The sequence below is a fragment of the Eriocheir sinensis genome, unplaced genomic scaffold (assembly GCF_024679095.1).
Source record: "Eriocheir sinensis breed Jianghai 21 unplaced genomic scaffold, ASM2467909v1 Scaffold604, whole genome shotgun sequence".
Lineage (NCBI taxonomy): Eukaryota > Metazoa > Arthropoda > Malacostraca > Decapoda > Varunidae > Eriocheir > Eriocheir sinensis.
In genome coordinates, this window is record NW_026111948.1 from 62,501 (window position 1) to 89,179 (window position 26,679).

Below are 26,679 nucleotides of genomic sequence, written 5' to 3' on the forward strand. Positions count from 1 at the left end.
AGGTGCATTCGCCAACGCTGGCATCGTCAACTAAAATTCTCAGGTTTACTAATACAAGATCAAAGAATATTATTATCCTTGGCGCGTTGTTCACTAACCATTGGCTAAAGGCCAGTTATTTAACCAGCAGAAGTCCCTAACATCCTATTCGATTCCCCCTCGGATCCCGTGAGTGTCTGCCAGTCTATATACGGTGAATTCGTCCCTGTAATCAATGCATCCCATTGTTTTGGAGGTTCTTTGCAAAACATATATATTGTTTATCATTCTCGCGTGATTGGCTGGAGGCTACGGTAACGGATATGTTGATTTTTAATTGATGATGTTGAGCTCACATGAAGTGTTCTACAATGCTGTTCTCTGGTGTTTTATCAGCGGGCTGTAAGCTACTTTTGACGTAAAAAGAGCCACTCCTCCACCTCTACGATTAACTCGGTCTTTATTAGAAAATATAAAAGTTATTTACATTATATTAAAAATTCAGTTATTAATAGCGGGTGTCAATAAATGTTTTCAGTTACGGCAATTACATCAACGTCTTCTGTTTAGTTAAACTGCAATTCATCGATCTTTTTTCTTAAGCCTCGAGCGTTAAACTAAGAACCCTTAAGTTGTCTTTATTTATAACTCGAGAAACGGAGTTGTTGGTTGTTTTGGTTGAAGTGCTATTTTGACAACTATTTATATTTAAGTGGGCAGGGTGTGAACGCGACTCGTTTTTTGCTCTAAAGTCTCGAACCAGCGCAAATGATCTCCCAAATCCTGCCGCTCGGCTGCTGACAAATGGAGTCCATCTTTCTGAAATAGACTCCTCATGCCAAAATTAATCCCAAAGTTTACCGTAGCCGGCGAGGAGAGAGAGAGGGTGCCAGTATCTATGTATCCATGGGTATTTTCATGGGCCTGATGGTTGAGAAGGCTTCTATTACCACCGCGATGAAGATAAAAAAACGCAAAGAGAACCGACGGTATTCTTTGTTTATGATCGCTGTGGGGAGCCGGAGCATCGTCTTTGAGAATACGGAAGCGGTTTGAGGATAAAATCACTTTTAAAATATCATTCAAATCATGAGGACATTATCATTAGTTATCATCTCAGTGAATCAATGATCATGGGGACAGAGTCTGTTCAGTGGACATCCTGGAATTATATGGAATGATTGGTTCATTGGGATTATCAGAGTGGAAAGGGTTGCCCCCGCTCCGGTCGTCGTCATCATACACAAATATGTCTGAATTATATTGGGAGCCGCCCTGTGGCCTTATTGTAGGAGGGGATGATGGATATCGGTTTGGTTGATCAAAGAATGGTTGTGGTCTGTTGGTTTGGCAAAGTCAGGGAGAGTTTGGGTTCAGTGGTTCAATTAGTCTGGGTTTGTCCGCCATCATGGGACACCTCTCTGTTGAGTTACCTCTGACTATTCATCAGAGTTCTTCGATAGAATCCCTGCGTGTACTCTCTAGTGTATGTATCTGGGTACAGGGTATGAACATGTTCTGAACATTTGCAAGCGCATTGAGCGTGCAGTAGTTCTCCGTATGTCAGAGACAGGTGGATGTATCTACCAGATTTCATCCAAGAGAATCCACTATTCTTTGCAGTAGATAATATAGATTTCATGGAGGACCTCCATATGGGCAAAGATACTCTACATGGACAGTTATTGTTGACGTACCCAAAGGAGGGATGAAAATACAGAACTTATCAACTACTAGCCATCCCTGACAAAGCTACCATCTAGCCCTCTTCATGTCAATATAAAATTACCAAAGATGACCCACTCTTTGGCTAAGAGAAACCCATCAAGTTCACTTCATACAACTGGACAAAGGGATAACATTCTCAAATGCATCTACCAGCTCTTTAGTGAAACTTGGGCACTAGCCAATCATATAGCTAATCTGTTGATTGTGCCTACCCAGTCAAGCAATAATCTCCGCCAATGCCGCTGCGAAATTAATCTTGATGACGACTTTTGCCCCAGTGAGTACTGATCTTCTTCATCATCCATCCATGAGAGGATCACCTCATACTTAATTTAGAGGAAGAACCTTAGCCTTCTTGAAAATGGTCTTGCAAGGAGATTAGATACTTTAACATCCCATTTCTGAGCATGACCATACCCCAACCACCAGTGATGTTTGCCGCAGCATCCATAAGGATGACAATCTGACACCACATATAAAGCCATTCTTAATGCTGGCACCCTAAGAAATAAGGAGAAAGAAAAAGAACAAAATCTCAGGTCAGCACCCACATGGAGGCTGTATTCCTTTTTTTGCAGCCAATACGGCGTGTTGACCACACAAATAGTCAAAGTGGTTGCCCCACTCTTCCAAAACACCCCAATAGTTAACATTGTACACTGTGCTCGAAGTCTTACACAAGAGAAATATCAGCTGTAGTAATGGGTCCAGGGCAAGCACCATCATTACACATGACCTTGATTTTATGAACGAGCTATCAAGATCAGAATCAGCAAGTTGCAGTCGCTGGGTTCTCAGGCAGAATTGCATATATGTTTTGCTGCATTGCATGCCCTTAGCAAGAAATGTCTTGAGGCAGTGGATTAGATACAATTGCTATTGAGACTGGCATTGCTCTGACAGCCTTCAGGGTATATATGCAGAGCAAAACATTTAAGAGAGAGGTTAGTATCATGTCATAGATATTAGCATGTTTTTCCTCTGTTCGATGCAGTACTCCTGCGAAATGCCAGCTGTGAGTGCACCTCTAAGGAAAAAGTGTGGGAACTCAGTGTAACCTTCACGACAGGAATGGAGTGCCATTGATTCCTACAGCCTGGCATCTGACTATGCTAATCCAGGTGCACAGCCTCTAATTTCTAGCATGGATGTGCTGGGGAGTTAGCTCAGTTCTTGATTAACTACATTAAACAGGTACAATGCTCCATGCATAAATCAGTGCATGCCGTCAAGGTGACTGGGAAGGATATCTTGCTGCCTTGGACAATCAATTCCATTATTTTTTCGCCCGCAGCCTGCATCACTATGCTCGTCTAATGCCTATCCACACGCACCATTAAGATAAGCTTGAAATGGATGACCCCAAAACGTGGGAAGCACTAAAGGAGGCAACTTTATTAAAAAATCTACCGTTCCCCTTCACTGCGCTTTTGCAGATCAGGCTCTTGAACAAAAAATCAAGGAGGTTGAAAGAGATACGTTAGTATAGTGGGTATTACTCACGATAAGTTTCCACTTGACGAATCATTACCACTCTACCATATCACTTACCATCCATTAAGACTGGCTGGATGATTCCCTCGCCTTTCAACAACATCAGCGCTGCAGAAAAACACTATCAACTCTCTGGTGACATAGCTCAACGTTCAACGAAGAAATGCTCTCAAACTGAAAGAATCCATCCAACGCCACTGTGAAGGCAACCCATTCATCAGCCAGAACACTCAAACATTGTGTCATCGGCGTGATGATTCAGATGCTGCCAAGGTTGACATACTCAATCGAGATAAGAAGAATGAATGGTTATCAAAATTTTGTTCACGAACATTTCTGGGAATTCACCAATGTCTGTCTGGGATCCCATAGAAAAAGATGAAGCTCAAGACCTTCTACCTGGATGGCAAAAGACGCGTGTGACACTAGGAGATAAGGTTATCAAGCTCCGGGAGGAAAGGCAACTTCTGCCCGGTTCTAATCATTCAGCAGTCACGGCCTAAACTAGTTCCTCAGTTGTCCAAACCATTGGCAATTTGAGATGGCAATCACACCAGGTCAATGTTTGCCTGGATGGATCGCCTCATCCCAACAGACAAATCATCATATTCATTATGAGGAGGCAATCCCATCCCGACTGAGATTGACACATCGTACGGAAACGGCAGCTGTTCGAACCAAAAGTAATGACCCCAACACTGTTGAAGCAACAACACCAGGAACACACACAATCTCCTTCCTGGCATTCACAGTGATTCTTTTGCTGAACTCCGTGATCGGCAATCATCATTGACGAGATAGCAGTGGTCCAATCCATGAAGAAAAATTCCAGACATGGGAATGTTCTCAACTTCAAAGAATGCCTTTGTCAGAAGAATATGAGATGGTAAGCGCGATGAAGCCCATATAATATTTGACAGATGTATCCTCATTTCAGCAGAACGAACCAGGGGCCAAACAGGCACAGGAAATGAGATGGGTTCGCAGTCCATGATGAGATGGCTATTACAAGGTCACACTAAAGGCTGTTGTCAGCACCCAAAACTAAAGCCTCCTTTCCAACATTCTTGGTGATGCTATGTAATGTATTCAAGAGTCAAATAGAGGTTGTTGTGACACAACAATTGAATCCATACCCTCCTCCTTAACAGATGTGATATTACACTCACAACTTTGAGAGGCTGACACTCTGATTCGCCCCATGCTGCTCCATGCCATTTAGTACCTCCACTGTTAGGAACGATGATGGTCTACAACACTGATGTTCTGATCTTGTTGCTGGATCTTGCTGGCTAATGGTCGACTAAGGACATTCACTAGCTCAGTTGCTGACTGGAAAATTAAAACCGCTAGATCTAATAACATTCCAGAACGTGTAGACTGTGGTCAAGAAAAGTGTCGAGTCTCATTGGTCTCCACAACCTACTGGTGCAGACTGGGGTGGGAAATTTGTGGGAATTTCGAAGAGGAGCCTGGATCACTTCTTACCTAATTTATGAACAGCCCAATCATTCTGTTTCCAACTCTTGGGAAATGCAAATTAACACCAAACCACGAGCTCATGGATGGTGAGCTGCCTGAAGAAATTTTGCAGCCTCTTGAGAGTTCATATGCTCAGTATACAGTCCTTTAGGCCCAACCACAATACCAACTCGGGTTAGAGGCTGTTCCGGTCCAGAGAAACTTAGAGGGAGCTTCACTCAACAAAGAGAACACTGATGCCACACATTATCCACACCAACTTTGTGGCTATGCGGGACAAATCCTACACTACACCTCACCCCTACCTACCACCACTGAGGAGAATGGATGGATGTTGTAGGAGAAAGTGTCCCAGTCCAGTGCCTCTGAAGCCAGCTCCATCTGCCATAGAACTCTCGTGATGAAAATGTGGTTGTCAGACATCATGTAAAAGTCACTGTTCTTGCCAAAGAACAGCCTTTCCTACACTGCACACTCTGCAAGTGTTACAGTAACGATTGCAGTAACCTTTCATGAAAGGCAAAATGATAGATGGGGAAAGATTCTGGGGCATGGGTCTATTCAAATGTGACATGACTGTTAAGAAATACTGACAAAATAACTAATATGAACTGTCCCAGTTTTTGCTGACTCTGCAGATATAAATTTGTATACCTTATCTATGGTTTTGATTGTGAAAATGTCTATTGCTTTAAGGAGTTTGAATGAGTGGTGCATACTGTAACTGCTATCACTAGTTTTCTAACTTGCATCCAGTCATAGTTTACAATGACACGCTGAATGCATATGTGTATAATGTGGATATAGTATGACCAGTAATTATTTTTATTATGCTATGTGAAAAGTACTTATCTTTTCAATTAATTGGTAAGTATGTCAGCAATTCACCATTAGGCGTTTAATTATTGGTAATTTACAATGATTTTCATGAATATTTTTGTTTTCTTAAATTGCTTATTGTGCTTATAACTTGAAAAAAAACATGTACAAACTAAACATATTTTTTATTGATATCCATAAAAAAACATTACCCTGCAATGAAAAGGTTGGTTTACATGAATGAAGATTTACATCACACTACTACATACAAACATTGGCTTGCTCATTCGGTTCTCAACATCTGTGTCTGGGTTACGTCACTAAAGTGAAAGCTGGCAAGAAAATGCACATTCATACCAAATAATCACATAATATGTGCAATTTAAATAACTCTCCTTTATATTTCCTTATTTGTGTTTAGACCCCAAATTATATCACATTAACCTTAGTTTATTACATCATCTTGACTTCCAATCGCTGTGAAACCTTTTCAAACGCTCAAATGTTGTAGCAAAAACCTAATGTAGTCCCAACATCGACTGAAACCGGTCGAGTATTTCCAGAGATGTGACTCTTGCAGAAACATCCAGGGGCGCGACAGCAGCCATGTTGGATTTTGGCGTACCATGGCTGGAATTGTCAGAAAATTTATTTACCTATCATTTTTCATTACCTTAAACCATAAGGAAGTGAAAGCACACTATCTCAATTTGGGCATGAAATTCCTACGGAATTACATCTCCGTCTGCACTATATGGGAAACAAACTCCTGGCACAGACTAGCGTCGACTTAAAGTGCAAGAAGGTCGCAGCCTCACCTTGTATCGTCAACGTGGAGCAGCCTTCCACACAGGCGGTGGCTGGGGGAGTTAGCGTGACGGCCCCGCGTTCAGGAGCTCTAGGATGGACACGGGGTTTGAATCCTGGCCGCCGCACGGCTGAGGTTTTCAGTCACCGCCGAGTGGCCTAAGACTACCAACATGCTGGCCTAAGACCACCCATCAACCTGGGCTCTAGATAATCTCTCAAGAAGAGGCTCAAAGATGAGTCCGGGGATGCGGCATGAGCCAACACCATGATGGCGCCCTATAAACACTCGCCTGCGCCAGAACAGGCTGGGCCGACCATCAGGCCCACCGGAAAAAGCCTTGGCCAAGCCATCAGGCCCCACCTGGGAAAAAGCCTACCGGCGCACAGGCCGCGACGTAAAAAGAAAAAAAAAAAAAAGCCTTCCACAGGTCCTTCAGCGCCGACTGGTAGCAGGATCGTGGCTAAGGGATGGGAGAAAGGATATCTGGCATGGAGTTGAGGGGCAGGCACTGGAAAGGAAGGAGGGAGAGGGAGGGGTAGGAAGGGTATGGATGAGAAGGTGAGTGTAATGCAAGAGAAGGATAGAAAGGAAAGGGATAGCATGGTGAGGGAAGAGAAGGAGCGTAAAAGAAATTGAGAGGAAAGAAAAGAAAAGGAAGAGAAAAGAAATGGAAAGGAAAGGATAGAGCGGGAAGGAAGATAAGACAAGGAAGGAAGGGAGGATAAAGGAAGGAAGTAAATCAGAATATAGAAGGAAAAGACGATAAAGAACGATAAAGAATGGAGCTGACGACGACGAGGACGCAGACATAACGCCGACCGACACCGACCAACGAAGACACGACGCCGACAGGACGCAGACAAGTCGCTGACCAACGCCGACCGACGCAAACATGAAAGAAGAGAACAAAAAAGAGGTTGAAGTGTGGAATGTGAGTCACGAATACCAGTCAACTAATAGAACTCTGAGGACAGCTGTGTGTGTGTGTGTGTGTGTGTGTGTGTGTGTGTGTGTGTGTGTGTGTGTGTGTGTGTGTGTGTGTTTTCTTCTCACCTGGGCGTTTGTGCTCCCCTCAACAGTAAATCGTAGTGCAGTCGACCCTCTTTTGACGTGGCCATTAGGAAACCATCATCGCCAGAGCCTCCGCCATTTCCTTCTTCATTTTTCTTTTCCTTTTCCATCGCTTCCGTCAACGCCACCGTCACCATCACCACCATCACCGTCACTATTATTTTCATCCTGGGGTAGAGAAAATAAAGTAAAATATAAAGATATTCAAAGTAAAAGATCCGTATTCCCAAAAGTATCCAGCTCTCACATCAACTCTTTCCAGTGGACAAAACGGAGATCATTCGGGTTCTAATGAGTGTTTCATTAGGTTCACGGTACAGAAGAAGGGTCAAACCACAACCAGGGTCATAAAACCACTCATGCAAATGCCCACAACAACTCCTACGAAAGCCGTGTCAAAAATATCCTTGGACGCGTTTCAAAATATAACCCCAAGCTGACCCATGCAAAATTAAGTCGAAGATTGGGCTTAAGGATATGAAACTAGGGTCAAAGTCTCAAACATTTCGTGACTTACACACACACACACACACACACACACACACACACATTTAACAAGGCTTTCGCATAGGTCGTTGTGGTATTTCAATAAGTAGTTGTATGAGCATTAGTGAAAGTTTGACAAGGCTTCTGCATCATAAAATTGAAAAAAAAACCCAGTTGTACCATCACACTATGTATTGCCAGGTTACTCCCTTCTCCCTGTGACTTTGCAACAATAAACCAACAATCAGTCAGTCTCATGATAACCGAATTTATCTCCTTGTGGCCTTGGGAAATTATTGTGGAAGCCGAAAGCATTTGATAATACGTTACGAAAGATGGGGCCTCCCCCCCTGCCCCGCCCATCCACCCACGCCTCCCACGGCTGGTATGCTCAGACGCTTCCACCTCTCACGTCAACTATTTCCAAAGGCCAAAAAGGAGACAAATCGGGTTCTCATGACTGTTTTATTTAGATTCACGGTACAGAGGAAGGGTCAGACTACCACCAGGGTCATAAAACTACTCCAAATAATGCCACAAACTCCTACGAAAACCTTGTCAAATATGTGTGCTTGGGCGCCGAAATGTTTTAAGAATATGGCCCAGGGCTCACGCGCAACAAGTCAAATATGCTATCGATCATGAAGTGCAACGTGTAAATCATCAAGTCACCATGACGCAGAGCACGCAGGAGTGAAGTAGTTGATCCTCATTGCTGCCGCCCGAAGGCGGACAAAGGTTATTAGTGCGCTAAGGCTGAGTATGACTGATTACAAGATGTGTAATGTGGTACATACATATAAAGGACAATGTAGAGGGTGGATAGGAGGATTCTAAGAGTAAAGATGGGGACTACTGCAAAGCAGTGGTGCGAGATTGTAAAATCAGAGTTGGGATTCAATTCTTTTGAGAACAAGTTTTCTCACTCCAGTACTCGCTGACAACACGTTCTCTCACTATCTCAGTCTCTAGAAGCAAACCATACTGATATGGTTAAATCCACGCACATTCTACTTTCAATAAATATTTTGTGTCTCGGCTCTATGCCTATACTCTATATGGCATATTTATATATTCAAACTGTTATCAAAGTGATTTTGATATATTTAAGATCACAATTCCTGATGTCGTGATGCGTGACTACATAAAATAATAGCTACAGCCTCTCAAAAATAGAATAAAAAATCCTACCAGCTACAGTGGTGTCTGCAGATATGTTGTTGTTGCTGTTGTTGTTGTTGTTGTCAGGGACGCGAATATCTGAAGATCATTATGAGTCCTGGGGAAGTCCTATGAGGTTATCACAGGCGTGACAGCTGGCCTGTCTTCTTCAGGAAGGCACAGGTGAGGCGGATGACAGCTGGTTGCCGTGAGGGAGAAGTAATTCAAGTAAACAAATTGAGCTGGCAGCGGTTGCTGTCGGTGTAGCCTTTGTAACGGCGCTCTCGTTCGAATCGGTGATGCCACATTGGTCTTGAACCCGTGTTCGGCTCTACCCGACATCAAATCTGGTTTTAGTCGTGTTTTTGACTATCAAAAGCCAGTAACAAATATATGAGGGGTTTACCAAAATAAGTTATAAGTAGGTGTTCATGGGGGAAAAATTAAGAACCCCTGATTTAAACTAACAGTAACAACCGGTTCTCGGGATTAAATAAATTCCAAGAACAGGTTCTTGCGAGCCGGTGCGAGCAGGCTGAATCCCATTAATGGGTATAAGTGAGACCAGATGGCCGCACCACGATGTCAACACTCGGAAGGGGTAGATACAGACTGCTGACGCAGGGTTTCCGCGTCAGCCAATTCCTCCTCTGTCTGGTGGTTGGTTGATTTGAGGGCAGAGGAGGCGCAGCAGAGAGGTGAAGAGCTCCTCGTAGGAGAGTTTGGTTAAGGGTCACACAACAAAGAACCCACAAGTGATTAATTGACCCCGACACGTGAGTTATAGCTGTATATTTCTGAATGATCTGAATGATATATCTTGCCATTGCCATATTCTGATGTGCGGGTTAAATTGCTCTTTGATGTACGGTAGTGACTTAATGATTTATTGCTGTTTGATGTAAATTGTAGGGACTTACGTATCCCTGATTCTTTGATAAACGTAGTGACTCTCGTATTCCTCGAGGCTGATGGCGGTAACAACCATTATGAAACTCCTCGAAGCCTCGGTAAATCTGTTTCGAAAGGCTCTCGCAGATGCTTCAGCCTCACGTCAACTATTTACAAAGGTCAAAAGTTTATGAGTCAGGTTCTAATGAGTGTTTCTTTAGGTTCATAGTACAGAAAATAATCAAACTACCACCAGGGTCATAAATGTACCCATGGAAATGACCTCCAGTCCTACGAAAACCTTGTCAAATGTATGTGCTTGGGGCGCTTCAGCCTCACATTAACTAGTAGATCAGTCAGATTCTAATGAGTGTTTATTTAGATTCACGGTACAGAAGAAGAGCTAAACTACTACCGGGGTCACAAAGGTACCCATGGAAAAGCAATCCGATTCTACGAAAGAATTGTTAAATGTATGTGCCTGCACCCCGAAAGGTTTAAAAATTACACCAGCTTGGGACGAGAGTGAAGGGCAATAAATTATGCAACGGGGCGCCGAAAGGGGATGAAAGCAAAGGGTCAATTTTCTAAACATCCGTCAAAGCGTGCCATATGTTCCTAGGGAGTATAATTATGTTCGCCAGTTTGCACACACCGTCCCATTCAGTGCGCACGTGGGAAATGGAACAAACCGCTGATAACAAAACAAACAACTCAGGTGACGTGTAGTAGCTATATATTTTGCCGTTATATAATTTATTACTAACTGAACTGAACAAATTGACGAACACACATTAATGAAAGGTAAAGTTGAGGGCATACCGGTTATAGCTACGCGTGCCCTCGGTGCTCATCTTCGTCACATACCATATATCACTTTAACAAATACTCCTTTCCCTGAGACACAAACGCCAGACAATACAACACAACACTATCTGTTTTTCTCAGACGCTTCCGCCTCACATATATATCTCCAAAGGCCAAAAGTAGATCAGTCAGGTTCTCAAAAGTGGTATTTTAGGTTCATGGTACAGAGGAAAGGTCAATCTGCCACCAGGGTCATAAAACTACCTCTGGAAACACCCAAAACGCCCAAAGCCTTGTCATAATGTACATTCCATACTTAAATACTTATACCTACTTTTGAGATCCTGTGTACATTCCATACTTAGCCTTCTGGCATTATAATACATGTGTTTTTTGGAGACGAAATGTTTAAAAATACGGCGGCAACACAGCACGACACTTCAGCTCATCCTCAGTAACACACCACAACTGGTCAGCTCAGGCAGGTCACGGTCACAGGCAGGTCTCGGTCACAGGCAGGTCACGTGTCGCCACCACCACGTTGGCTGAAAGACTCAAGGAAAGGAGGGATTCAGTGGCTCGTGTCCTAGAATCGCATCGCCTTAATTGTGTTCGAAAACAGAAGAGAAGAATGAAAGTGAGTTTGAATAGTTCTTTTGAACCGAGACTGAAATTGTGCGTTAGTAAAGAATTAGTTTGTTGTTATTGCTGCTGCTGTTGTTGTTCAGTATGAGGACGAGGAGGAGGAGGAAACATGGAAACATGGAAATGCAGGAACAGAAAGCCTATTGGCTTATTACGAGGTTGCCCGCTTTGGTGATTTAATCTGCTCGACAGCCACTTGGGGCCTGGGGAGCAGATGAAAGCACCTCGACATTGAGGAGCAGATGAAAAACACCTCGACATTGAGGAGCAGATGAAAAGCACCTCGACATTGAGAAGCAGATGAAAAGCACCTCGATATTGAGGAGCAGATGAAAGCACCTTAATATTCAGCTCACTCCTGACGCAGCGAAGTGACGGTCGATTCTATATATGAAGGAGTTGATGGTATTCGCATTTACTACTTCTGAAGGAAGATTGTTCCAGTGACGGATGACTCGGTTTGAAAAGAAACTCCTTCCGATGTCTGTGTTACATCGACTAGACTGAATAGGTAAACCGTTATTTGTAGTTCTTAGGTTGGTTTGCAGTTCAAAGAATTTGGAGTAATCGACGTTATTGATTTTTTTCAGATACTTGAAGACTTGAATCATATCTCCTCGCAGGCGTCTTTTCTCCAATGTAAAGAGATTGAGTCGCTTGAGTCGTTCCGCGCACGGTTGAGCCCTTAAGGTTGGTATCATCTTCGTGGCGCGTCGTTGAGTCTTTACAATAATTCAAAGTTCTTCCTGTAATTAGGAGACCAAAACTGTATTTCATACTCGGGGTGCAGTCTTACCATTGAATTATACAAGGCTAGCATCACGTCTGGCTTTTACACTCGAAGTTCCTCGCTATGAACCCGAGCATAGTGTTGGCTTTGTTGTAGGCTTTTTACAGTGATTCTCGTGTTTCAGGTCACTGCTGATAGTGACTCAAGATCCTTTTCCTCCTGCATCGCTTGAAGAGGTTTCCCATTCATAATGTATGTGTGGATACTATTTCTGGACCCAATGTGCATGACTTTGCATTTGTCAACATTAAAGGACATTTGCCATTTTTCTGACCATTCGATAATGTGATTGAGGTCTTTCTGAATGATTTCGCAGTCGGTCTTTGTGAGGGCCTTTCCACCCATCTTGGTGTCATCAACAAATTTCGATATTGTTGAGTTCAGTCCTGATTCGAGGTCGTTGATATTATATGCTGAAGATAATGGGTCCCAGCACTGACCCTTGAGGCACTCCACTAGTGACTGGAAGCCAATCGGAAGGCTGTCCGTTTAGTAGTACTCGTTGTTTTCTGCCGGTGAGCCAATCTCTTATCCACGCGATCAGATTGGCTCCAATGTCCGCCGAGTGCAGTTTTTTAAGGAGTCGCTCGTGCGGTACCTTGTCGAAGGGCTTCTGAAAGTCCAGGTATATAACATCACTGGGGATGTGGGCATCCCAGTTCTTATATATACCTTGGAAGAAGTCTAATAAATTTGTTAGGCAGGAGCGCTTGTTTCTGAAGCCATGCTGGGTGTCGGAGATTACATTATTGTGTTCTAAAAACTTGACAAGTTTGTCTCTAATAATCTTTTCGAGTATTTTTCCTGCCACTGATGTCAACCTTATGGGCCTGTAGTTTAATGCGACGCTTTTGTCTCATTTTTTGAAAATCGGTGTCACGTTCTCCATCTTCCAGTCTACCGGAACCTTGTTCAATTGAACAGACTGGTTGTATATGTTAGTGAGTGGCTGAAGTATTTGTTGTTTAAGCTCTTTTAATAACCGTGGTGACAAACCGTCAGGTCCTGTTGACTTGTTCGTGTCGAGTTTGTCCAAATACTTTTCTCTTCTTGGTCGCATATTGTGTCAATTTCCAGGGTCGTGATCTCACTCGGCGGGTCAGGGCTCTCGGGAATGGTTTCGATGTCCTCGACTATGAATACGAATGCGAAGCTACTGTTGAGGATTCTGGCCATCTGTTTACTGTCCTGAGTTACAGATCCAGTCTCGTCTGTCAGGGGACCAATATTGGATCTTACTTTTTTTTTCGATTTGATGTATGTGAAGAATTTTTTTGAGTTTGTCTTGATGTCACGCGATATTTGTTTTCGTAGTTGCGTTTACTACTCCGAATAAGGGTGCGACAAGCTCTGAGGCTGTTTTGGTACTATGCACGGGCTTCGGCTGTGTCTTTTCTTTCATTAGGTTATAATTCCTTTTTTTAATTTTGCCGCCCTTTTTTTTCTCTGTTCATCCACGGTGGATCCACGGTACCATTTGCTCGCCTGGGTTTCGTAGGCACTGTAGCCTTCTCTACCTGCATAAGCTTATCTTTAAAGTTGTTCCACGCGTTGTCGATTGTATTGTCGGTGAGGTTAAGTTGGTCCCAGGTCACACGAGGAAGCAGCTCACGGGCTAAGTTGAAATTTGTTTTTTTGTAGTATGGTATCAATGACGGATTATCTACGAGTTTGTGACTTATGTTGACATTAAAACGGATTAAGTGGTAATCGCAACATTTAGTTTCTCACCAACTTCACAGTCGCGAATGAGGTCGGGGTCGCTTTCTAATAACAGATCCAGCAGATTGTTTTCTCTTGTCGATTGAGTTACAACTTGAATGAGGAACGAATCCTCCACCATTTTTCTATAAGGCTGTTACCCTCTTGATCTCCAGTCAACAGTCCTCAGTCAATGTTAGGGCAATTAAAGTCCCTAATTATTATTGCTTCTTTGCTTTGTGTTAAGGAGTGAAGCTCTTTTTACAGGGCAGTGTCGTCGGCTGCCTGTTGTTTTGGAGGCCTGTATACGGTCGCAAGTGTTAGTTTCTTATTATTCGCGGTTATTCCCACATAGACGGGGTCGTAACTCTCTGCGTCCTGTTTGTCTATTTTTATGGCAGGGAGTGTACTTTTTACGTAGCAAATTACTCCTCCTCCTTTCTTTTGCATTCGATTGTTTTGGAAGCTTTCGTACCCGGGAAATGATAGTTCAGATACTAGATGTGCAGAATTGGCCCAAGTCTCTGTGATGGCTACCACATCTGGTTTCTCTGTTGCAATATACGCGCTAACTTCGTCCTTTTTGGGTAATAGACTTTTATTTTTATTTTTTTTTTACAACAAAGGAGGCAGCTCAAGGGCACAAAAAAAACAATAAAAAAAGCTCGTTAATCGCTGCTCCCATAAAAGAAGCAGAAGAGGCGGCCAAAAGCAAGGTTAAACTCGGGAGGAGAGGTGTCCTGATACCCTCCTCTTGAAAGAGTTCAAGTCGTAGGCAGGAGGAAATACAGATGAAGGAAGATTGTTCCAGAGTTTACCAGCGTGAGGGATGAAAGAGTGAAGATGCTGGTTAACTCTTGCATAAGGGGTTTAGACAGTATAGGGATGAGCATGAGTAGAAAGTCGTGTGCAGCGGGGCCGCGGGAGGGAGGGAGGCATGCAGTTAGCAAGTTCAGAAGAGCAGTCAGCGTGGAAATATCGATAGAAGACAGAAAGAGAGGCAACATCGCGGCGGAATTTAAGAGGTAGAAGACTATCAGTAAGAGGAGGAGAGCTGATGAGACGGAGAGCCTTAGCCTCCACTCTGTCCAGAAGAGCTGTGTGGGTGGAGCCCCCCCACACCTGCATACTCCATACGAGGGCGGACAAGGCCCCTTTATATGGATAGCAACTGCGCGGGGGAGAAGAACTGGCGGAGACGATACAGAAAGCCCAACCTCGAAGAAGCTGATTTAGCGAGGGAGGAGATATGAAGTTTCCAGTTGAGATTTTGAGTTAAGGATAGACCGAGGATGTTTAGTGTTGAAGAAGGAGACAGCTGAGTGTTGTTGAAGAATAGGGGATAGGTGTTTGGAAGATTGTGTCGAGTTGATAGGTGGAGAAATTGAGTTTTTGAGGCATTGAAGGACACAAGGTTCCTTCTGCCCCAATCGGAAATGATAGCAAGGTCTGAGGTTAAGAGTTCTGCAGCCTCCAGCCTGGAGTTGTGTACTTCTTGTTGAGAGGGTCTTCTATTGAAAGAAGCTGAATAATGCAGAGTGGAGTCGTCGGCGTACGAGTGGACAGGACAGTTTGTTATGGAAAGAAGATCATTGATGAATAACAGGAAGAGAGTGGGTGATAGGACAGAGCCCTGTGGAACGCCACTGTTGATAGGTTTAGGGGAAGAGCAGTGACCGTCTACCACTGCAGAGATAGAACGGCCGGAAAGGAAACTGGAGATAAAGGAACAGAGAGAGGGATAGAATCCGAAAGAGGGCAGTTTAGAATGCAAAGATTTGTGCCAGACTCTATCGAAGGCTTTCGATATGTCTAGCGCAACAGAGAAAGTTTCAACGAAACGGCTAAGAGAGGATGACCAAGAGTCACTTAAGAGAGCAAGAAGATCGCCAGTAGAACGCCCATTGCGGAGCCCATACTGGCGATCAGATAGAAGGTTAGAAGTATAAAGGTGCTTATGAATCTTCTGGTTAAGGATTGATTCAAAAGCTTTAGATAGACATGAAAGTAAAGGTATTGGGCGGTAGTTTGAGGGATTGGAGCGGTCACCCTTCTTAGGCACAGGCTGTACAAAGGCATACTTCCAGCAGGAAGGAAAGATATATGTTGATAGGGAGAGACGAAAGAGTTTGACCAGGCAGGGTGTCAGCACAGAAGCACAGTTTTTAAGGACAATAGGAGGCACTCCATCAGGTCCATAAGCCTTCTCAGAGTTGAGGCCAGAGAGGGCATAGAAAATATCATTATGAAGCATCTTAATAACAGGCATAAAGGAATCAGAGGGGGGATGAGTAGGAGGAATATGCCCAGAATCGTCCAAGGTGGAGTTCATTCAGAAAGTCTGAGCGAAGAGTTCAGCCTTAGAGACAGATGAGACGGCAGTGCTGCCGTCAGGGTTAAGGAGAGGAGGAAAAGAGGAAGAAATGAAATTGGAGGAGATATTTTTGGCTAGATGCCAGAAGTCACGGGAAGAATTAGAAGAAGCAAAGTGTTGACATTTTTTATTTATAAAAGAAGTTTTGGTAAGTCGGAGAATAGATTTGGCACGATTCCGGGCTGAAATGTATAGATCAAAGTTAATGGGAGCTCGAAGGCTCTGGAACCTTTTGTGAGCTGCCTCTCTATCTTTAATAGCACGAGAATAAGTATGATTAAACCAAGGCTTTTAGCATGAGGAGTAGAGAAAGTACGTGGAATGTATGCCTCCATTCCAGAGACAATCACCTTTGTGATGCGCAGAGCACACACAGAGGGGTCTCTCTCCTGGAAGCAGTAATCATTCCACGGGAAATCGGAAAAGTACATCCTCAGGTCGTCCCACCGAGCTGAAGCAAAATGCCAGAAGCATCGCCTCCTCGGCGGGTCCAGAGGATGTCCAGGAGCGATAGGACAGGATACAGAAATAAGGTTATGATCGGAGGAGCCCAACGGATATAACAGTTTGACAGAGTAAGCAGAAGGATAGAGGTAAGGAAGAGGTCTAGAATGTTGGGCCTGTCTCCAAGACGGTCAGGAATACAGTAGGGTGCTGAACCAACTGCTCTAGGTCGTGGAGGAGAGTAAAGTTGTAGGCTTGTTCACCAGGCTGGTCAGTGAAAGAGGATGGAAGCCAAAGCTGGTGGTGAACATTGAAATCTCCCAAGATGGAGATTTCAGCGAAGGGAGAGTGGGTCAAGATGCGCTCCACTTTATAGTTCAAATAGTCAAAGAGTTTTACATAGTTAGTAGAGTTAGGTGAGAGATAAACAGCACAGATGTATTTAGTAATAGAATGACAGTGAAGTCTTAGCCAGATGGTGGAAAATTCAGAAGAGTCAAGATCGTGGGCACGAGAGCAAGTGATGTCGTTGCGCACGTAGGCGCAACATCCAGCTTTGGATTGAAATTTAGGATAGAGATAGTAGGAGGGAACAGAGTACAGGTTGCTGTCAGTAGCCTCAGAACCTGTGTTTCGGTGAGGAAGAGAAGGTGAGATTTAGAGGGGGAGAGATGGTGTTCCACAGAATGAAAATTAGAACGGAGACCGCGAATGTTGCAGAAATTGATAAGGAGGAGGTTCGAGGAGTTATCAGAACACCTCTCAAGTCGGCAGCCAGAAGGGGAGTCCTCCCTGGGGGAATTTATGGTCCCCCCCAGGCGGGGACTCCGAGGCAGTTATTTTTTTCGCTATGTTGAATTTTGAATTTTGGGAAAAGGTGTGTGTGTTTTGTAAATGTAGTGTGGTGTAGAAAGAGAGAGGATCTGTCTTTAGAGAGCATACTGAACTGCTCTCTGGTGTTGATGAGACAAAAGGGAAACGGTTAGTGAGGACATGGGAAGGGTCTTTGAAGGGCTTCAGCACCCTTCTCGCTTCCCATATATCCTCACCGGGAGTAGCTCACGCCCGTTCGGTAGGTGTCTTCCTACCTGCTCCTACTACTGCGTGCATTTGTGTACAAAATGGAAATGTGGCTCCTGGTTTTGCCGCGTCGTGTTGAATGAGTTCGCTTGTCAGGGGCGTCGTTGGTTGCACAGTTTCTTGCAAGCCGCATCGACGCTAAGGTTCGGCTGATCAAGGGTTGCCTTGGCCTTGCCCTCACCTGCAGTTTTTTTAATAGCTTTTCGAGAAGCTTTCAACTGTCTCGTTCAGGAGCCTTCCAAGCCGGCCGAACAAACCTCGTTCAGGTGGAGTCCGTCCTCCGAAAACAAATCTGGGCGCTGATTGAAGTGATGCCACGCATTCGTGAACGCTACGCCTTCATCGTTACATAACTGCTTTAGACTAGTGTTGACGCCGTACGCTTTACTGTTAAATCCGGTGAACGTATTGACTCTCGGTAGATGATGATGTGAGGGGACTTGGTCTTGTATTTCCGAATGACTTGACGGTATTTTGCTAACAGGTCCTGAGATTGGGTTGACTGAAGGTCGTTGGTTCCCGCATGGATCAGATACACTGTGTCCTCCTTCGCATTTATTGAAACTGCATCGACCGCTGATTCAATAATAATAGTTTAGTCAGACTCCACTTGGAATATGCGGTACAGTTTTGGTCGCCTCACCATGCAAAGGACATTGCTAAATTAGAAAGTGTTCAGCGTCGGACAACAAAAATAATCTCTTCCTTGCGCAACAAATCCTACGAAGAAAGGCTTTCCACCCTTAACATGTTCTTACTTGAGAAACGTCGCCTCCGAGGAAAATTGATCGAATGTTTTAAAATACTTAATGGTTTCACGAATGTAGACAGAATAAAATTGTTTATGATCGATGACACTTTGCGAACGAGGAACAATGGCATAAAACTCAAATGTAGACAAGTAAATTCAGACTGCACCAAATTTTTCTTCACCAACGTTGTAGTGCGAAAATGGAATAAGCTCCCACCGTCAGTGGTCCAGTGTAACACGATTGACTCCTTTGAAAACAAGCTCGACCGTCACTTCCTTGAACTTAATATTAACTAAAGTAGAAAAGCAACATTTTGGAGCCATCTGATTAGTGTAGATTCACTTAGGTTTAAGGCCAGACCACCTAGTCTGGACCATGGGGTCTGTGTGGTCTGATTTTCTATGTAAATCTATGTAAAAAAAATTTTTTTTTCTCTCTCTCTCTCTCTCTCTCTCTCTCTCTCTCTCTCTCTCTCTCTCTCTCTCTCTCTCTCTCTCTCTCTCTCTCTCGTTATGGGGTTGCAGGTACTTTCAAGGGTAGTTTTTTTTCAACCTAGCTTGTGATAGTTTGGCAAGGCAATTTAGGCAATTTAGCATTAGTTAGACCTCATCTTGACTATGCGGTTCAGCTCTGGTCACCTTACTATACTAGAATGGATATCAAAATGTTAGAATCGGTGCAGAGAAGGATGACTAAGATGATTCAGGGGTTGAGAAACTTGCCATACGAGGAAAGACTCAAACAGTTAAACTTGAATTCTCTGGAAAGACGAAAGGTGCGTGGAGACATGAACGAGGTTTATAAATAGATGAAGGGCTTTAATAAGGGGGATCTTCATAAGGTTTTGTTTGTAAGAGAGCCGAGTAGGACACGAAGTAATGGGTTTAAACCGGATAGATTCAGATTCAACAGGGACATAGGCAAAAATTGGTTTACTAACAGAGTGGTGGATGAGTGGAATAGGCTTAGCAGTCACGTGGTGAGTGCCAATACAATTGTCACATTCAAAAATAGATTAGATAAATTAATGGACAGCGATATTAGGTGGGGTTAGATACACGGAGCTTAGGTTCAAAGGAGCTGCCTCGTATAGGCCTACCGGCCTCTTGCAGACCCCTACGTACTTATGTTCTTATGTTCAAGCCTTAGGAAATAGTACTGTTTGTTAAGAACATACCCACATTAGACAAGGCTATCGTAGATGTTGTTGAGGCATTTCCATGGGTAGTTTTACGAGCTTAATAGTAGTTTGACCTCTGCACCGTGGACATGAAAAAAACACCAATGAGAACCCGATTAACTTAATTTGTGGCCTTTGAAAATTGTTGTTTTTGGAGCCGAAAGTGTCTGAGAACCAAACCTTACCACCACACATAAGATAAGACTTTCGTAGAGGTTGTATAAGCACTTCCATGGGTAGTGTTATGAGCATAGTGATAGTCTGACCACCCTTATGCATCGTGATCGTGAAAGAGCACTCACCACAGCCCGACTAACCTCCCTTTGTGAACTTTGGAAAGAGGAAACACTTGTTGTCACCAATTAAACACACCATTTTCTTTCTCGTTTCCTTCGCCCTCATTTCTTCATTCTGCCCTGTAACTCACCTTGTCCTCTTTCTCCTCTTCCACTCTCATAACACACTAATATCTTGTCTTCCTATTCATCAGACTGCGAGTCACTATATATATATATATATATATATATATATATATATATATATATAAATATATATATATATATATATATATATATATATATATATATATACATATATATGTAAGTAATCACTCCTATTATTATAAACATTAACATATTAAAACTGCATCACCATAGAGCCATTATTGTAAATATTAGCGCATATGAACTTCTGTAAATAATCAATCACCGTATGTAAAAACGTGTATATTCTCGAGAATAAATTTGCTTATAAATGGAGTCACCACCGGGTTATCAGTCTTATCTCTGAACCTACACAGACGGCCTTAACGAATCACACGGCGCTATACCAGCTATAACGTAGCTGTCTAGAAAACACACAAACAGAAATGTTTGACTTTCTCAGTAGCGGCCTAAGCTGCCGCTACACATTCATTCAAAAGGAGAGTACCGAGACACCTCTGCACCTGAAATTGATCTTGTTTTTTACCTTTTATTCGCTCTTCTTTATTTTTTGTACGAAGCAAAATATAGAGGGCTTTTTTATTTTGTTGTTGCTGTTCGCGTTTTTGCCCTTGAATTGCCTCCTCTGCTGTACAAAAAATAAAATAAAAAGGGAATATATTGTTGTGAGACCCGAATGCGTCTCAGAATACGGGGCATACTAGATGTGATTACTGATTAGTTCTGACAGTTTAGCTTTTTAAGGGAGGGCGAGATTGGACGTGTGGCAGTGCAGCACCCGAGGCCGTGGCGTGAGGAGGAAGCGGATAGCTGCTGCGTCTCATAAGTGGTGCCGAGAAGACAGTGTGTTTGTGTTAGTGTGTGTGTGTGTGTGTGTGTTTGTGTGTCAGGTGTTTACGCCGACGTGGAAAACATGGTAAGAGGAGCTTGTACACACACACACACACACACACACACACACACACACACACACACACACACACACACACACACACACACACACACACACACACACACACACACATAAAATAAAATTGAAGGAAAAGCTGGACAAATATAGTGGGAGACAGGACTGACCGAGCTTGAGTTCAGGTCCTGTATACTACAAATAGGTAAACACACACACACACACACACACACACACACACACACACACACACACACACACACACACACACACACACACACACACACACACACACACACACATTGTTTTTTTTCTCTTTTTTTATGTATTTTACGATCTTTCTTTTTATTTTTGAAGTTTCGCATATCTTATCTTCTTATCAAATATTTTTTCCCGCTCTTGCAACATTGATCTATACTTTGACCTTCTGTTGTTGTCGTTTTTTTTCTGAGTGAAGCGAAGAACTGATGGAGAATATGAAAAAGGTACATGTACTCTCTCTCTCTCTCTCTCTCTCTCTCTCTCTCTCTATATATATATATATATATATATATATATATATATATATATATATATATATATATATATATATATATATATATATTTCTCTCTACCAACCTCTACCTATCTCTTATCTCTATTACCTCTATCTATCTTTCTATCTTTCGCTCACCACGACTGGTGGGTAAGAAGATCCTGCCCTCTCTACCTCTCTGTCTATATTTATCAAGCTCTCTCTATCAATCTATTTATATATAACTCTCTATCTACTTTTTTATCGATTTCTCTATCAGTCTAACTTTCTCTCTCGCCCCGGCAGGAGGAAGAGCAGATCCTGCTCTCTCTATCTCTCTCGCTCAAGCTCTCTCTATCTATCCCTATCTACATCTATCTAACTCTTTATCGATCTATCTATCCATCTCTCTCTCGCTCATACAGGAGGAAGAGAAGGTCCTGCCCGTCATCGACCTGAGCCTGGCCAAGGGTCACACGCGGGCCGGCCTGGTGAAGGAGCTGCACGAGGCGCTCAACGCCGTGGGCTTCATCTACCTCAAGAACGTGGACGGCTACGACGAGGAGGCGCTGCTGCGACACTCCAAGTGGTTCTTCAGGTGTCGAGGCGGGGGGTTGTGTCTGTGTGGGTCTCCTTCTTTTTCTTCTTCTTCTTCTTTATCTTCCTTACGAGCATATTATTTATCCTATTTTCTCCCCTGTACCTTAATTCTGTTTTTTTTTATCTTCCTCCTTTCCACTTTTTCTCCTTACGTTTGTCCTTTCCTTTCCTTCCCTCGCCCTTCATCCTTTCTTTTCTTTCCCGTTCCTTTCATCCCAGCATCATCATCTTCTTCTTCCTCTTCTTCTTCTTCTTCTTCTTCTTCTCCTTCTTCTTCTTCTTCCTCTTCTTCTTCTTCGTGGTTCCCTATCTGTCTTCGTCTTCTTTGTTGTCGTTTTTCATGCGTGGGTCTTTTATTGTTTTCGTCGAGCTGCTGAGCCTGATCGCGGAAGGTTACGGAGCACCCAGCGACTTCTACGCCGACATCTTCAGGGATCCGCATCTCTCCACGCTCCGGCTCATCCGCTACCCGGCCAGACCCAACCCGACATATGAAGCCCGTGACGGTGACGCGGGTAAGTGATGGTGTGTCTTGTAAGGTCATCATCTGTATCACCTTTTTAAGTTATCGCCATCTTTCATTGCCTTCTCTGAGTCTAGAAGCAAAAGTAACTGATATGGTCTATTCCCGGCCTCTTAAGACTCCTTTCTTCCAGGTAAATTGATGGTCTTGCTATGCGTTATCATCTTTATCACCTTCCACGTTATCGTCATTTTACATTGCCTTCTCTGAGTCTAAAAGGAGAAGTAACTGATATGTTCTGTTCACGGCCTCTTCAAACGCCTTTCTTCCGGGTAAATTGATGGTCTTGCTATACGTTATTCTATCATCTTCTTTATCACCTTTCACGTTTTTGTCATCTTACTTTGCATTCTCTGGGTCTTCAAGCAAAAATAGCTGACATGTTCTAGTCTCGGCCTCTTCAAACGCCTTTCTTCCGGGTAAATTGATGGTCTTGCAATACGTTATCATCTTCATCACCTTTCAATTATCGTCATCTTACATTGCATTCTCTATGTCCTCAAGCAAAACTAGCTGACATATTCTTTTCACGTCTTCTTCAAACTCCTTTCTTCCGGGTAAATTGAAGGTCTTGCCACGTTATCATCTCCTTCCTCATCTCTTCTTAGTCTAAAAACAAGGAACTGAGAGATCGCAAAAATACCTGCTTGAGACACCTTTTCTCTTTCTTCCTCCCTCTCACAGTAATCCAAGCAGCCAAACAGACATATTAAGCCATGAGCAAAGATATTTTATCACTTTTTCTGAGCCTTAAAACAAAAGACCATCAAAACATTAAACACACCTTCTGCCATCTTTCTTCTTCCATCGTTATAGTGATACAGTCAGCGAGGCACCAACGTTCCGTCATGCAGTAAGTTTTCGTCACCTATTCTATCTCTAAAACCAAAAGAAACACGCACTCGAACCACATCTCCTTTTCACACACTTTCCCTCCTCCCCTACAGTGATCCAGACGGCCGAACACCAGGACACCACGAAGGTCACGCTGCTGGCCACCTTTGCCGAGTACCCGGGGCTGCAGGTTCGCTGGTGGAAGGACGACTCCATCATCGACGTGACGCACAAACCCGGCCACCTCGTCATGAACATCGGCCAGCTGCTCTCCTACACCAGCGGCGGGGCTCTCAAGGCTACCAAACACCGCGTGATCGACTGCTGTGGTGATAGGTGAGCCTGGTGGTGGTGGCGGTGGTGGTAGGCTATGTTAGGTTGGACTAGGTTGGTTTGGTAAGGTTGTTGCTGTTGTTGTTGGTGGAATAGGTGTGTGTAGGTTGGTTGGGTTAGGTTGGATAGGTAATTTTATTTGTTGTTGTTGTTGGAATAGTAGATAGGTTAGATTAGGTTAAGTTAAGTTGGATAGGTTAGGATGGATAGACTAGGCTAGATACGTAAGAATATGACCCTTTGAAAGATTTTGGAGGTCAGGGTTCGTGAAAGTATATGTGTGTTGGGTTTGGTAACACTGCACCACTAACCTAACCTAACCATCACCAACACAAACTCGCCATTCCCACACAGCCTTTCCTTCCTCCTCCCACAGGCACTATCTATTCTAAGCCTAAGAGCAAAAGGAACTCAAACGGCAAACAACATCTCCAAACCTCTCTCACCTTTCCCTTGGCAGGCTGTCCGTCCCATTCTTCCTGGAGCCACGGTTCCACGCCAACGTGAACGTGGTCCTGCCAGGGTGCGAGCAGAGGGAGAGTCAGCCCAAGTACTACGGCCACTGGCTCTTGGAGGGGATCAGAAAGTGGGCCGAATACAAGGATCTCTGCAGGCGAATCGAAACACAGACCGCGAAGACACTGTATGAGGGAGAAGAAGATGAGGATGAAGTGATGATGTGGACGAAATAGATAGGAGGAAGGGGAAGAGGAGCAAGAGGATAAGTGATGATGATGCAAGGATAGGGACGATGCTGCAAGGAGGAAGAGGGGGATATTTGGTGATGGAGAGGATATAAGGAAAGAGAAGAAGATGAAGAGTAAAAAGATAAGGTTTTAGTTCAATGAGAGGTAATAGCAGGGAGTAGATTCGAGAAAGAGGATGAGAAATTGTGAAGAGGGAAGAGGAAGAGCAGCAAGAGGAGGAGGAGGGGAATACTGTGTTAATAGAGATGATATGATACAATAAAGAGGAATTACATAGGTGTTGCGAGCAGAGGAGGAGGTGGAATTAGAAGCAATGTAAGAAGCGCATTCGATAAACAGGTAGAGAGCAGAGACAGGTGAATAAATATGAGGAAGAAGATAACAACAGAGAATATATAAGGAGAGAGACAGCAATGGAGGAAAAAAGAGGAAGGGAGTGTGAAGGTAGAAGTGTGAGGTGAAATGTAAAAAAAAAACATTACCACCACCACTAATAATAATAATAATAATAATAATAATAATAATGATAATAATAATAATAAGAGTGTATTGTCATTCTTGAGCTAGGTATTTCCAGGTAAGCAATCAGATAAATAAGATTAAGATAAAGATGATGAAATGACAGGTAAGAATGATGATGATGATGATGACGAAGATGAAACAGATGATTTTGATATCGTAACAAGTGGTGATGATGATGATGAAGTTTATGTAATTATTTTAACATGTGTGGGAAGATAAAAAAAAATAAACTGTATAACTTTGAAGATAAAATGTGGGAGAAAAGAGTTACGTTGTGAGGAAGACTCTCTCTCTCTCTCTCTCTCTCTCTCTCTCTCTCTCTCTCTCTCTCTCTCTCTCTCAATGAGAAATAAATGTTGTAAAATGATTCAGGAATTTACTATTATTTAAAAGCACGAAAAAATACTCTTATATTTACCCAGTTTTTCATTCATTAATTTATTCAAAGTAAAAGAGACAAATACCTTCTCTTTTTTCATGCAGTAAAGTATATAATAGGAACATTCTTATCGAAAAAAATAATTGCTATAAAAATAAAGCATTAGATTCCACATGTTCGAGGATACAAAAACCAAAAAACAAATGACAAATGATAACCTCCTCCTCCTCCGTCTTCTTCTTCTTCTGACCTGTATCGCTAGGTCGTCGTCCTCCTCCTCATCCTCCTCCTCCTCTTCTTGGTCCTCTCTTCTGTTTATTCACGCACTTCGCTTTCCAATGGCATTATACTATAGATCTTTCCTCACCATAATATACCATCGCACTACATTTTTTTTTCAGTTTTATTGCCTGAATCACCATAATCTTTCAGGGGTGGACTCGCGGACTTGGTATCATTGCTTGGGTGCCTGTACTGACTTAAAGAGGGACCAGAGAGCAAGAGATAGTAGGTTATGTCACGGTAGGTTAGATCTAGTAAACAACAGCCAATGAGCGACGCAGAGATTGTCACCCAAGCAATGATGCCAAGTACGCGAGTCCATCCCTGAAGGATTTGACCCGCCAGCTCTCGTGAAACCGACTATATTTATCAATCATATTCCTTGGGCTTATGCTGATTCACGTATTTTGCTTTCCAATGATATTATATTATGGATCTTTCCTCACTATAATACACCATCGCACTACAATTTTCAGTTTTATTGCCCGAATCGCTTATTTTCAATCCTATTCCTTGGACATATGGTGATTCACGTATTTTGCTTTCCAATGGCATTACATTATATTACCTACCTTTCCTACCATCTCAGAGCAATATTCATAATTTTATTGCCCGAATCAATTATTTTCAATCCTGTTCCTTGCATTTTTTCGAGCATTTTTGCCATTCATTTTTCCAGCACGACTTTAGGAACACTTTTGCTAGCTTTACAATTCTTTCCGTCTCCTTTTTGCCGCCGTACAGACCCTAACGCCGTACACTAAGTAAAAGAAAACAAAAGAGAAACGATAATAAAGCAAATGAGAAAAAAGTAGGTAAAATAATCACATCACAAGGACGCGAGCAGAGAGAGAACATTCACAGCGCACGTAGAATTAGATCCATTTGTACCATTTCCTTAAACTAGAGAGAATTTCAATGCGCGCACTGAGAATGTTAA

At 43.1% G+C, this 26,679-nt stretch overlaps 1 protein-coding gene and 1 long non-coding RNA gene across 2 annotated transcripts in view; one reads left to right on the forward strand and one right to left on the reverse strand.

Moving 5' to 3' along the window:
- Positions 1 to 11,259, reverse strand: part of LOC126993354 (uncharacterized) — an 18,261-nt gene extending 7,002 nt beyond the window's left edge. Inside the window, exons 1-2 of the long non-coding RNA XR_007747694.1 lie at positions 11,193 to 11,259; positions 7,367 to 7,552 (exon numbers count right to left, since the gene is read on the reverse strand). This is a non-coding gene — a long non-coding RNA (uncharacterized LOC126993354). The remainder of the gene's footprint in view (positions 1 to 7,366; positions 7,553 to 11,192) is intronic.
- An 11,278-nt stretch (positions 11,260 to 22,537) lies between these two features.
- LOC126993356 (1-aminocyclopropane-1-carboxylate oxidase-like) lies at positions 22,538 to 25,339 on the forward strand. The gene is made up of 3 exons (XM_050852415.1): positions 22,538 to 22,693; positions 23,630 to 23,852; positions 24,310 to 25,339. Exons 1-3 carry the CDS (start codon positions 22,651 to 22,653, stop codon positions 24,539 to 24,541), a joined length of 498 nt encoding a protein of 165 aa, XP_050708372.1. The 5' UTR covers positions 22,538 to 22,650; the 3' UTR covers positions 24,542 to 25,339.
- The last annotated feature ends 1,340 nt before the right edge of the window (positions 25,340 to 26,679 follow it).